The sequence below is a fragment of the Macrobrachium rosenbergii genome, chromosome 21 (assembly GCF_040412425.1).
Source record: "Macrobrachium rosenbergii isolate ZJJX-2024 chromosome 21, ASM4041242v1, whole genome shotgun sequence".
Lineage (NCBI taxonomy): Eukaryota > Metazoa > Arthropoda > Malacostraca > Decapoda > Palaemonidae > Macrobrachium > Macrobrachium rosenbergii.
This window is the reverse complement of record NC_089761.1, coordinates 36,802,611-36,816,772: the sequence shown is the minus strand read 5'-3', so window position 1 is coordinate 36,816,772 and position 14,162 is coordinate 36,802,611. Positions and strand designations below refer to the sequence as shown.

Sequence of the window (14,162 nt, the reverse complement as noted above, 5' to 3'; positions counted from 1 at the left end):
ACTGACAGATTGCATAGGTCCTTCTGAACTTATACACGGGCTTCAGCGGAGGGTCATGGACGGCGAATTCTGATTGGTTGCAGTCGGCGAACTTCAAGCCAAATTTCCGCGGCGAAGCTCGATCCTGACAGATCTTCGCAACCTGGGAATATCATTCATTCCAGCGTTCCCATTGGCCTGCCGTTGCGTGATGTCATGCCGGCTGACATCATCGGTAGTTTGGCTGCTATTGGGCTGAGGATGAATGATGTCATTATCTACTCTTTCTGTCGTAGTCATTGTCTCGAAGGGGGCTCATTGCATCTCCATTCTCGAAGTTGTCGTTTTCAGGTATTCGTTGGATTTGGTGAGTGTTCTGCATTACATCATTGGGACATGCATCGCTCCTCCATTCAGGCCAATGGGGCTGGAATCGAATGATATTCCCAGGTTGCGAAGATTCGTTGAGTTTGGACTGCAACCAGTGAATTCGCCGTCCTGACCGCCCGCTTATTTTTCTTAAATTTGAAGGACCTATGCAATATAGGAGTCCTCTACGATGCCTCCTGCACCTATAGAACTAACCACTATATAAAGAAGAGAAGTCCCCATGAAAGGAAAATAGAAAAGTCTCCACTACAAAATAAAAAATAGAAAAAGTCTTTGAATGCAGTTGAAGCAATAATATTAATAGAACCTGTTTAAAAGAGGGTCTGCTGCCAAATTATAAAATAATAATAATAATAATAATAATAAAAATAATCGAGATATAATGTAACTCTGAAAAAGCAAGATCTTCCATCTTGAAGATCTAAATAAATGGTAAATATATAAAAATAAATAAATAAATAAATAAATATATATATATATATATATATATATATATATATATATATATATATATATATATATATATATATATATATATATATATATATATATGTGTGTGTGTGTGTGTGTGTGTGTGTGTGTGTGTGTGTGTATGTATGTATGTAAATTCGATGTCGAAGTTTCTATTTCATATTGTTGCTGATAACGTTTTCGCCCTATTTTGCATCTTCAATTAATTATTCTTAGATTTAGCTTATATACTTTATATTCTTTGACAACAAAATTTCTTTTGACCATTCTTGGTTCTTTATGATGTTTCCCTTTTTTTCAGTTAATTTTTATCCTTCAAAATAAACAAAAGGAAAGTCATGGAATATGTTATTTTTATGTTATTATTAAAACCTTTACTGCAATACTATTGACCTTACTCCACCCTTGGCTATCTCTTGGTCATGCATTGAATGGAGAAGAAAAATTCATTCATAATACGAACGAAATAATGATGGGTATTTCCTGAATGAAAAGTAAACGTACTCACGCGAATTGCTTGCTTAATTATGCAAATGCCTTCTAACTTATGAATATGCAAGCAAAATTATTATTGAGTAGGTTAGCAAGGTTACTGATTAAAATAATTGTTCGTTTTATGTTCACATAGCGGCTTAAAGCAGATACTAAGAGTTTTTTTATTAGTGTTTGGTTTTATATAATATATATATATATATATATATATATATATATATATATATATATATATATATATATATATATATATATATATATATATGCATATATGTATATATACATATAATTTATTTGAGTGTTTGTCTGGTCTTCTGGCCCTGAAACCGAGTGCGTCTTCGACTGAACTTGAGTATAATTGGATACAATGAGGAACTCGGTAAAACTCGCTAATTAGATACAAAAAGAAAGTTATAAGTACGCCAAGGGCTCTTTCCACTTAATGACAACTGCCAAAAAAAAAAAAGAATTATTTTTTCTTTCCTACGACAAAATTTGTCTTCTTTGTGATATCGGATTAACTAATTCCAGATGGAGATATGTTTGTACTTAATCTCTTTTTCTAGGTTTTCATAATTCTACTGCATTTTAATGAAAGTGGTTGCATTTAAGTAAATCTACTTGCAATGTGTTTCTAATGACACCAACGTTGCAGAGGTATTTTGTTAAAAAAAGTCTTCAGAATAAAAACTTAGTATGATTATTATAAAAGTTAACTGATCTTCAAAAGGAAAGTCACGAAAGGCAGCTGGATTTTGCAGGAAATATTACATAAAGGATCACATAATTTGGAAAATATTAAGAGCAACGGTTTTTAATATTAAATAATTATATTAAAAAATGAAGGTATGATTTTTTTAATGGATAATTTAAGCAGAATAATAAAGGTTTCATGCAAGGATAAATTATGCAAGAAAGTCAAGTAATTTCAATAAAGAGAAAAATGTAGGTAATATCATTAAGTTCCTCGAGTTGGTAGAGGAAATGAAAACTCTGTAACTCATATATGAACAAGCTATTAGATAGAATATATTGAAAAAAATTTTTAATGTGAAATTTGAAAATAACACTAATCAATGATCATGGAAGCTGAAGGCATGAAACGGCAAGCAGTCAGGTATATTTGCAAGCAGAAATATTAAAACGTTCAGAAAAGGAATTTTTGCGACGCCTTGTAGATAAACACGTCATAACTCCCCTCTTTCTTGAAGCAAACAGAGAGAGACAGAGAGAGAGAGAGACAGACAGACAGACAGACAGACAGACAGCCAGACAGAGAGAGAGAGAGAGAGAGAGAGAGAGAGAGAGAGAGAGAGAGAGAGACAGAAAGAGAGAGAGACAGAGAGACACACAGAGAGACAGATAGACAGAAAGAGAGAGACAAAGACACAGAGAGAAACAGAGAGACAATGAGAGAGAGACAGACAGACAGACAGAGAGACAGTGAGAGAGAGAGAAACAGATAGACAGAAAGAGAGAGAGAGAGACAGAGACACACAGAGAGACACAGAGAGACAGTGAGAGAGAGAGAGAGAGAGACAAACAAACAGAGAGACAGAGAAAGAGACAGACAGAGACAGAGAGACAGAGCCTGCCTGAGAGAAACATCTACAACGTCAGTGTTCAATATAGAGCCTCGGCTGGTTAACACAGACTGCCCGCTACCAGGCGATGTACTATACTCCCAAGTTTATTAGCTCGTAACGCAAAGAAAGGAATTCTGGCGGGCCGATATTGGAACGACATATGTCGCTGACACCATTTGAATTTTGATAAGGAGGCGGCGAAGGCAGCAGGCGAGAATATCGTGCGGATGTGGAAGGCTTCCTTTGGGAAGCTCTTATTGCGCTGGGGCTTGGGGAGGGGAGGGTTCCTCTCTCCCTGGTCTTTCTCTATATATGCATGGCACTGGTTGGTGACAAGGTGAAGAGTTGAACTTGGGTTAACTATTATAATTATTATTATTATTATTATTATTATTATTATTATTATTATTATTATTATTATTGGAGCTGAGTTTTATTGTTGCATCAGCTGCGTTTGATCTTTGTAAATTTAGTTTCGATATTATTATTATTATTATTATTATTATTATTATTATTATTATTATTATTATTATTATTATTATTGCTGGAACTGCATTTTCTTGTTGTATCAGCTGCATTTGATCTTTGTAAATTATTATTATTATTATTATTATTATTATTATTATTATTATTATTATTTATTACTGGAACTGAATCTTCTTGTTACAGCAGCTGCATTTGTAAAGTTTTTTGATAAATTATTTTTTATTATTATTATTATTATTATTATTATTATTATTATTGTTGTTGTTTTGTTATTGATTTTTCATGATATCGCAAAAGGCATATACATACACACAGAGACACACACATGTATGTATATGTATATATATATATATATATATATATATATATATATATATATATATATATATATATATACATATATAAATACATACATACATACATGCATACATACTTATATGAATACCCAAACACAAGCACATTTACAAGAGCAACTAAACGTCTCACATCAACTCAGTGTAATACGTTTTGCATGTAAATGAAGATGTAAATTCTCAAATCTTGTTTCCGCCCGGTGGCTACGCAGTAAGAGTTCTCATGCATATATATTGCAGATGTTATCTTGCGTAATTTTTCAAGATTGCACGGAGCTGGGTCCCTCGGAGGGAGGGGTATGCCCTGCTTACTACCGTTTATTAACATTATTTTGCATAACCCTCTTTTTTTGAGAGAGAGAACTGGCCTCGGTAAACATGACTTTTGTACGCGGTGTAATGTTCCAGAAAGATTATAAGTTATTTTTATTTATATCTTATACTAATGACTGTCTATGTTTGGATTGACGATGGTGTATGATAATCATGTACTTTTTTTGTATTGAGTGGGCATTTGCTTTACTGTTTGTGTTTGTGTTATGTAAATATATATATATATATATATATATATATATATATATATATATATATATATATATATATATATATATATATGTGTGTGTGTGTGTGTGTGTGTGTGTGTGTCTTGCAGCCTATTTCATGCTGTGAATTCCTGGAATGAAAAACACATTTTTACTAATATTAAGTGTCTATTTTCCTTACAGATTTTTCTCTTCTTTTTTTATTTTTTTCAAATGATCAAGACTTTATGGTAAAATAATATTTATCTTATAGGACACTAAAATATACTTAAGGTATCAGTTTTTCGTTTTCTTAAAATTTCTTTAGAAAATAAATTTAATTCAAAAATACTTATGATTTTTTAATAACTCTTATGATTGCTTTACTGTTTATTTCAGGGCGAATGATTGAGATATTTCTACTTATAATGGTCTTTGATAGTGGTTCTTTAAGATGCATTTATTTTACAGAGAAAAAAAATATCATTTTGAAACCAATAACGTTTGTCATGAGAACTATTTCACTAACAAATTTCTTTTTATAAATATCTCACAAACGAGATTTGCTTAGTCTCCATTATCTTTGCTAATATTTGTTTAGGGTACATTTCATATACAGAGCAAGAAATCTTTATTTATAGAATTATTTCACTAAATAAACAAACATCTCATAAATAACTGTTTGGTAAAATGATATTATTAATAGGGTTACACCATCTAATAATGTATAGCAAAATAATGTTATTTTATAGGATTCCACTGTTTAATTAAGATATCTATTTTTCCTGTCCTTATCATTAATTTCCAAAAGAAATGTACATTATAATTATTTATGGCTGAAGTAAATAGGTGAGGTATTAATTTATTTACTAACATCATATGCTTAAAGTATTTATTTTCCCCGTCCTTATCATTACTTTACAAAAACATTGTATATTATAAATATTTATGAATGAAGTAAATATGGGAAGTAATCATTTATTTACCGAGTTCGTATAATTTTAGGTACTTATTTTCCCTATCCATATAATTTCTTTACAAAAGAAATGTGAATTATAAATACGCACGAGTAAAGTATAAATCATAAATATCTATAATCTACAGTGATTTAGTAAGAAAATGATAAGGACGGAAATATAAACGACTGAAGAATTTTGTGAAATCCCATGAAATGAATATTATCTTACCATACACTTATTACGAGAATTTTACTTATTTAGTGAAATAGTTCTTGAATAATTTTTGTCGCTCTGCATCCGAATAATGTATTCACTAACTCCGTAACGCAAACCTCTTCATTTTTCCCCCTCCTTCCCCGGGAGAAATAAGACACATAATAACCTGTTCCTTTCTCTCTTCTTCTTCTTCTTCTCTCCGGAAAACCAACAACCAGTTGCTCCCGAGTGCAAGGAACCGAGAAATACGACCGTGTCAGTCACCCCCTCCGAAGAGGTGAAGCTGAACTGCGTCGTGGAGTCCAATCCGGAGGAGGTGAGTCAGGAAAGAGTGTTTCTTTGGGATTTTGGCTGTTATTCCTATTTTCTTTGGTGAGAGAGAGAGAGAGAGAGTATAAGAGAGAGAGAGAGAGAGAGAGAGAGAGAGAGAGAGAGAGAGAGAGAGAGGCTGTGTTTATGTATGTCTTTGTATATCTATGAGAGAGAGAGAGAGAGAGAGAGAGAGAGAGGCTGTGTTTATGTATGTCTTTGTATATCTATGTCTTTGTATAGAGAGATGAGAAAGAGAGAGAGAGAGAGAGAGAGAGAGAGAGAGAGAGAGAGAGAGAGAGAGAGCATTTTGATGTGTTTATGTATATCTGAATATTTATGAGAGAGAGAGAGAGAGAGAGAGAGAGAGAGAGAGAGAGAGAGAGAGAGAGAGAGAGAGAGAGACTGTGTTTAAGTATAACCTTGTGTATTTTGTGTGTGTGTGTGTGTGTGTGTGTGTGTGAGAGAGAGAGAGAGAGAGAGAGAGACAGACAGACAGACAGAGAGAGAGAGAGATACTGTGGTTACGTATGTGCAATTTTTAATTGTGTTCGTGAGAGACAGAGATAGAGAGAGTTAGAAAGACAGCGATTATTCGTATCTATGTTTATGTGTACGTGAGAGAGAGAGAGAGAGAGAGAGAGAGAGAGAGAGAGAGAGAGAGAGAGAGAGAGAGAGTAAATAAATGACTCTGACGGCTCTATTTACTTTTGGGGTTTCATTCTTTTATATGACCATCGGCTTCAAATTGCTTTCCTGATATAGTACAAAGATATATATCATTCTAATCTCTTATATCTGTCTGAAGAACAAGTAGCCAGAACAAGTAACCTCTTATTTTCCTTTGCATTCCTTATATTTATTTACCTCCCTTATAGCTCTGAAGATTGTCGGGTGTAATTTTCTCTAGTTAATTTTCCTCAATTTTACCTTTTGGCTGTGGTTAATTTTCTTTTTGTTTTTTTAATTAGACAAAATTTACATAACGTAAAGAAATTCTCTTGAACAAAATTAAACACTTAGTTCATGATGAATGTATGTACTCTGGTCTAGACATATATTTCACAAATGTTTTCCAGACAACATGCAGTTTTATATATACCTGACAAAGTCTTTTCCTGTTTTCAATATTCGTCTGCTATGTTGTATGTTGTTTAGATATTTCCATACAGTTTCATTTCACAGAAATGTCTATGAATAGGAATTTCTTTACATTTCGCTGGTGTGAATTTGTACACAAATTTCTACGCAAAATGTGTCATTTGTTCTGTATAAGCATATTCACTTTATTAGACATTTTATTTTAACGAAAAATTTCTCAAGGAAATATCTTAGTATAATCAAATACAAGTTTGCCAATTTTCTCCTCCAAAATTCTCTTGCTTATTTTCCAGACGTCTGCTCCATTTAACAGTTAGGTCTTTTATTTTTTATATACGTTATTTTGTTACAGAAGTATTCACCTCTTAATTTCGATTAGTTTACCATCCATTATCATAAGACATATTTCTACATATTGTTCAAGGTATAGATAAAATTAATATTTTAAATTCAGCGCTCGTGGAAACTTGTTAAAATATGTTTTCAAGTATGGAACGTCTCAGTTAAAATAGTAAATTTTTGCTAGTTTTACTTATCATCACAAAAACATGTCTACGCATATATTTACGAACAATCATAAAAATGAAATATTCCAGCGTCATGTATACCCTGCATGACGGGGCAGTCCGCGAGATTAATGGCCTTAATCCCGATACTGTTATCATTTCATAAACCGTATATTTACACTGCAGACGTTTCATACGGTATATTCTGGGACAATGACCAGACTAAACTCATGGAATAGCTTACGCCTGACAACGTCCGGTATTTCTGAACGTTCTGTTGACTCTACACTCCTGGATCCTATTAGCTCTGCAGTTTTTCCAACCCCTTGCCTGATCTCTAACAATTTTCATAGCACCCTGCATGATATACACCAGTATGCAGACGCCGTGCATGATTGTCACACATTAAAAAGACACTACACAGGATTTATACGCGTAGTTTTGTTACAACACATGTTTTATACCCGTCTTTCAACTCGGCTGCTCTTCCAGTCAAGGAGGTTGATTGGGAAATAGCAGCGAGTTAGCAGTCGTACGATTTGGTGTGGAATTGCGTAATGGGGTTCCTTAGAAGGCGTTAGGAACCTTCAGTGTTTTCATGATGGCCTGAATGTTTACCAGAACTCTTATGTGATATTCGTAGCCAACCTGAACACTTTATTTTGTAAAAAAGAAAAAAAAGTTATTGGGTTTATATGCTTGATTTATGAATAACGACTGCGCCTTGAATTGACAAGTTCATTGGCACGACACCACAAAAGAACGATAAATTAAAATTATATTCCCAGTTAACCAATTCATTCCCCAGTCTTCGATTACTTTTTTAATAATTAATAAACACAGTCCATTCCGATTCCTAAGTCTGTTACAGAATTCCATTCATTTATTATTTGATTTTACGATGAATGAGTTTCAGCAAGTCTATGCCACTCCATATGTTTCAGGAATTAGACCCGAAGGTGTTGCTTATCTTCGTTTATGAGGTACTATTTTTAAAGTTAATATACTATTGTATTATATTCATTATTAACCACCCATTCCAATACTGTCGAAATCCTAACTTCAATAAACACAAGTACCAGTTCTCTAATTTGTTTTTTAACGAGTTAGAAAGACTCACAGTTTTTCTGAGCCATGAATCATTATCGAATTTATATTATTCATTAAGAGATATGCGTTACGTCCCACCATAATAACTTAACAGTGCAAGAAGTTAAGATCGCATTTCTTTAACGAGGCAGCATAAAACTCCACAGGTAACGAATGAGCGAAATAAAATGAGTAACCGTAATTTGCTTAATTCCTGGAATTACGTTGAAAGGAAACGCTTTCCGATTCCACTTTCTACTTTAAAGTCTGACTTTCAAAGAAGAGAGCAAATCCTAATGCTACTTACGTAGCTATAACATTAAAAAAATCAATATCCTTTATATCTTTACTAGCTACCCGAAGGTAGACAAAAAATATATTGATAACGGATACCTATCATCATCAATCACCTTCGTGATAGCTCTGGAAAGCTGCTTCCATTGTGATAGGTACTTATAATGTAATATTAAAATGATTGAGGGTCGTATTGACTATACATAAATTGTTTGATTTTTCATACAGATACAGACACATGTTCTGTATCTCACGTGCAAACGAAATACACGCACACACACACACATATATATACACACACAAATAAATACACATATATATATATACACATATATACAAATAAATAAACACATATATACATATATATATATATATATATATATATATATATATATATATATATATATATATATATATATATATATATATATATATATATATATATATATATATATATATATATATATATATATATATATATATATATATATATATATAGTGTATATGTGTATATATATATATCTAATATGGGCAATTTCTACCCTTCTGTTAAGTGGAACTTAATTAACATAACAATGGCATGTTAATCTAAGCTGGGCAATTTTTTTTCATCTAATACAATGGGTTAATTTTTTTTTTACCATACAAACTCTACACAAAGAGAGAACTGGTTACATATGAATAATTACGCACGTTGTCCATTAAGGTCAAAGGAATTTTATTTACCCCTTTTAATTATTCATAAGTTGGTGATGCTAGTAGTCCTGGATTTAATTGCATGTTATGTTAATAAAACCCTGTGGATATTTCATTTAAAGATTTTTTTAATCAAATATTCTCTAGATATCACCAGTTATTTTCGATTGCATTGACTCTCTCTCTCTCTCTCTCTCTCTCTCTCTCTCTCTCTCTCTCTCTCTCTCTCTCTCTCTCTCTCTCTCTCTCGGTGGAGAAGCACTTATCAATTATAATTCCCCTTGGGTGTAAGTTGCACCTGATGTATAGTGAACTGCATATTAAAAAAATGTTTTTGCTTAGTATTTGTGAATAATATATATATATATAAATATATATATATATATATATATATATATATATATATATATATATATATATATATATATATATATTATATATTTATAATAATATTATAATAATATATATACATATATACATACGTACATACATATACACATGTGTTTGTGTGTGTGTTTGTGTGTTTTGTGTCTAACAATACATTCATACTCTCATATTTCTGCATAAAACCGGCAAAATCAGTTTCAACTATCAATGTTCAATGAATAATTTTTCGAACGAGATTCGGCAGAAATGAAGTTCGTTTCAGGGGCATTTGAGGAAACATTTTAATGAAGCTAGAATTACACTAATGGGTCCGAGCTTTGTAATTTCCTCCCGGCCTTATCACGTATGACACACAAGAGTGAGCACTCTATCGCCCGTAATTTATAATTCACGTTCCATTTAGCTGAAACGAATTGAATCTTAGCGTCAAATTCACATCTCCCCCTTCCGAAAGAAACAAGACCAATTTAGTAGACCAGAAAAAGCGAATTCTGCTTCTCATACATTACTCTTGGCATGACTTGGAATCCGTTGCATGACAAAATTGAATGTATTAAAAGAAGCGAGTATGCAACGTGGTGGTGAGGAGGGGGTTTGGGGGGGGGGAATGGTACCCCATGCATGTAGCTTTGTCAGAAATGCTGCATAAATATGCATGCTCACTGTCGCTCGGATAATCTATGCATGCATCGGGGCTAATGCACGGCTCTCAAGGAGAATGCAATCGCTTTTCCGGGAAACGTCTGGTTCACAATATTCGGAAAATGGTTTAAGCGGTGATACGTTGGCCTGAATTGATGTTCCTTGTTCGTTTTCCTACTTTATGATCCTGTTTTTATTGCTCTTCTTAATGCTATATTAAAGAGTGCACACACACATACAGACACATACAAATTATATATATATATATATATATATATATATATATATATATATATATATATATATATATATATATATATACACACACACATACATATTCACTTTAAAGTTCAACCTATATCCAAACAGGTCGACTTCGTATGGAAGGTCAACAGCAGCCGAGGCATGACGGAACTCGACCCGTCGACCTACACGAGTCGAGGTCGAACGAGCACGATCGTCTACCGACCGAGTGCCCACGCGATCGCCAACGATCAATATGGAGTCGTCTTCTGCCAGGGAATTAACAAGCTGGGAGTGCAGAAGGTCCCCTGTATGTTCGTCATTAGTCCCGCAGGTAAGACGGGGAACAGCGGAAGGAAGGAGGGAAGGAGGGAGTAAGGGAGGAAGGGAGGGAGGAAGGGAATAAGGGAGGGAGGAAGAGAGAAAGAAGGAAGGAAAGGAGGACGGAAGGCGGGAAGAGATGACGGGAGGAAGGAAGGGAGGAAGGGACAAATGGAGGGAGGGAAGAAGGGAGGAAGGAAGGGAGGAAAGGATGAAGGGAGGAAGGAAGGGAAGAAAGAAGGAATGGAGGAAGGAAGGAGAAAGGGAGGAAGGAAGGGAAGAAAATAAGAAAGGAGGAAGGGAGGAAGAAAGGGAAGGTAAGAAAGGAGGAGGGGAGGAAGAAAGGGAGAAAGGGAGGAAGGAAGGGAGAAAGGGAGGAAGGAAGGGAAGAAGGGAGAAAGGGAAGAAGGGAAGAAGGGAGAAAGGGAAGAAGGGAAGAATGGAGAAAGGGAGGAAGGGAGGAAGGAAGGGAGGAAAGGAGAAAGGAAGGAAGGGAAGAGGGGAGAAAGAAAGGAGGGGAGAAAGGGAGGTAGGAAGGGAAGAAGGGAGAAAGGGAGAAAGGGAGGAAGGGAGAAAGGTTGGAAGGGAGCAGGGGAGAAAGGGAGGAAGGGAAGAAGGAAGGGAAGAAGGGAGAAATGGAGAGGGAGGAAGGAAGGGAGGAAGGAAAGGAAGAAGGGAGGAAGGGAAGAAGGGAGAAAGGGAGGAAGGAAGAAAGGGAGGAAGGAAGGGAAGAAGGGAGAAAGGGAGGAAAGGAGGAATGGAGAAAGGGAGGAAGGGAGGAAGGGAGAAAGGGGGAAGGAAGTAAGGGAACTCTTTTTCATAGTAATTACCTGCCATTGACGCGCTTTGAAATGTTTCTCAGCGAGTGTGTGTAGGTGTGGGTGTAATTGTGTCTTCATGAGTTTCTTTTCTTTACGTTTTGGTATACTTGATAGTGTGTGGGTCAGCGCGTCAGTTTGAGTGTTTGTGACTGTCGTTGCTTGTGTAGTCTTTTTGTGTGTAGGTGCATTTCAAGAAATTATTTTTCTTTGCGTGTTGGTGTTTCAGATTGTGTAGATCAGGGAGACACGTTTGTGTTTTGCGTTTGTTCTTGGCTACGTACTCATTGTTTGTGCAGTCTATTTGGGTCTAAGTGTGTTTTTAGGAGTTTCCTTCCCTTGCGTGTTTGTGGTTAAGATTGTAGGGATCGGGGACGTGTTTGTGTGTCCTTGTCTGTTCTCAGATTCGTAGTCATTGTTTGTGCATTTGTCAGGTTGTGTGGATCAGGAGGTCGTGTTTGTGGCTGTTCTGGGATACGTAATCGTTTATATTTCTGTCCGCACTTTTTCTGTCCGCACTTTTTCTATCCGCACTTTTTCTGTCCGCCCTCAGATATAAAAAACTACTGGGGCTAGAGGGCTGCTAATTGGTATGTTTTTCATCCATCCTCAAGTCATCAAACATACCAAATTGCAGCCCTCTAGTCTCAGTAGTTTTTATTTTATTTAAAGTTAAAAGTTATCCATAATCGTGCTTCTGGCAACGATGTAAGATAGGCCACCACCGGGCTTTAGTGAAAGTTACATGGGCCGCGGCTCATACAACATTATACCGAGACCACCGAGAGATAGATCTATTTTCGGTGGCCTTGATTATACACTGTAGTGGCTGTATAGAAAACTCGATTGGGCCGAAGAAACTTCGGCGCATTTTTTACTTGTTTCTTTGTTGTGTACCAATTATTTCATCGCATGTCAGATTTTATGGATATGTTAGCCATGTTTGTTTTATTTGCTCCGTAATGTAACAATTGCGTCTTTATGTGTCAAATTTTATGGATCACTAGGTCAGGATTGTGTATCATGGATCAGTTGCGTGTCGCATTGTGCCTGACACCTAGCAACTTTCTAGCAGAGTTACAGTGTGACAAAATTTAATATTTCATTTTATTCAGAATTCTCTCCTTACCTCTGTGTTCTAAGACTGTTCAAATATCTAAGAGGTTTACTAAGTTAGTTTGTGTTTTCCTATTACTCTCTGTTACTTCTTTCAAATGAATGCCATATTCTTTGGAAGCTTGAATTTTAAGTCAACGGCCCGTGTGGTCTTGTTCCATAGAAATAGGGATCATCATCTGAATAATAATAATAATAATAATAATAATAATAATAATAATAATAATAATAATAATAATAATAATAATAATAATAATAATAATAATAATAATAATAATAAGGAAGTAGACCCTCTTTCAGGCAGGTCTTCTTAAAAAGGATAGTTTATTATTATTATTATTATTATTATTATTATTATTATTATTATTATTATTATTATTATTATTATTATTATTGAAAAGGATGGCTTCATTTTGCGAATTTGATAAATTCGCAAAATACAGCCGCCCTTTTTAATAATAATAATAATAATAATAATAATAATAATAATAATAATAATAATAATAATAATAATAATAATAAACCATTTCTACACTTTTGTGTTGACTACGGAATATCTCAGCTGGAGCAAATCGTAGCGTGGTATGCAGAAATGGCATGACTTCCTCTTGTTCTCTTGTATACGCTATGTCAAATGACTTATGTTTTGTTTGCAGTGGCATATGCCAGCGTACACGCTCTTTACTTTGCCAACGAATACAAATTCCTCTTTCCATCTGTATGCTTCATGTAATTGGTGTGGAATGTGAAGACTTGATTCTCTGGGTGGAAGAGAATGCTTTTAATAATATTCATTTCAGTGTATGTGTGTGGGTGTATTTTGCTTGACGCGGAATGCAAGGACTTGCAAGAGAATGTGTGCAGGAGAATGCTTTTAATAATATTTATATCACAGACTGCTTCCATTTTATGTGCGTGTGTCTATATTTGGCAATATATATTTTGGAGATGTTTGTATTATACTGAGGCCTATTGTGAGAGCCAAAACATGTTTGTAAATCCTTCATAATTGACTGTTTCGTGCTAAGCATCGGTGCATGTTTATCATGCCTGGTGTCACACAAACCAACGAGTTTGCTTTCAATATTTTAAAAGTGAATGGATGACCCGATTCCTAAATATTTAACAATGACAATACTATTCATAAAGATGCCAATTTCACATAATATTTCCTCCAAAAAATGCAT

The 14,162-nt window shown here is 34.4% G+C and overlaps 1 protein-coding gene across 1 annotated transcript in view; it reads left to right on the top strand.

Moving 5' to 3' along the window:
• LOC136849948 (protein turtle homolog B-like) overlaps positions 1–14,162 on the top strand; it is an 86,611-nt gene that overhangs the window by 60,130 nt on the left and 12,319 nt on the right. The window contains exons 12-13 of the mRNA XM_067123471.1: positions 5,672–5,769; positions 10,847–11,054. Coding sequence (XP_066979572.1) covers positions 5,672–5,769; positions 10,847–11,054 — 306 coding nt within the window. The remainder of the gene's footprint in view (positions 1–5,671; positions 5,770–10,846; positions 11,055–14,162) is intronic.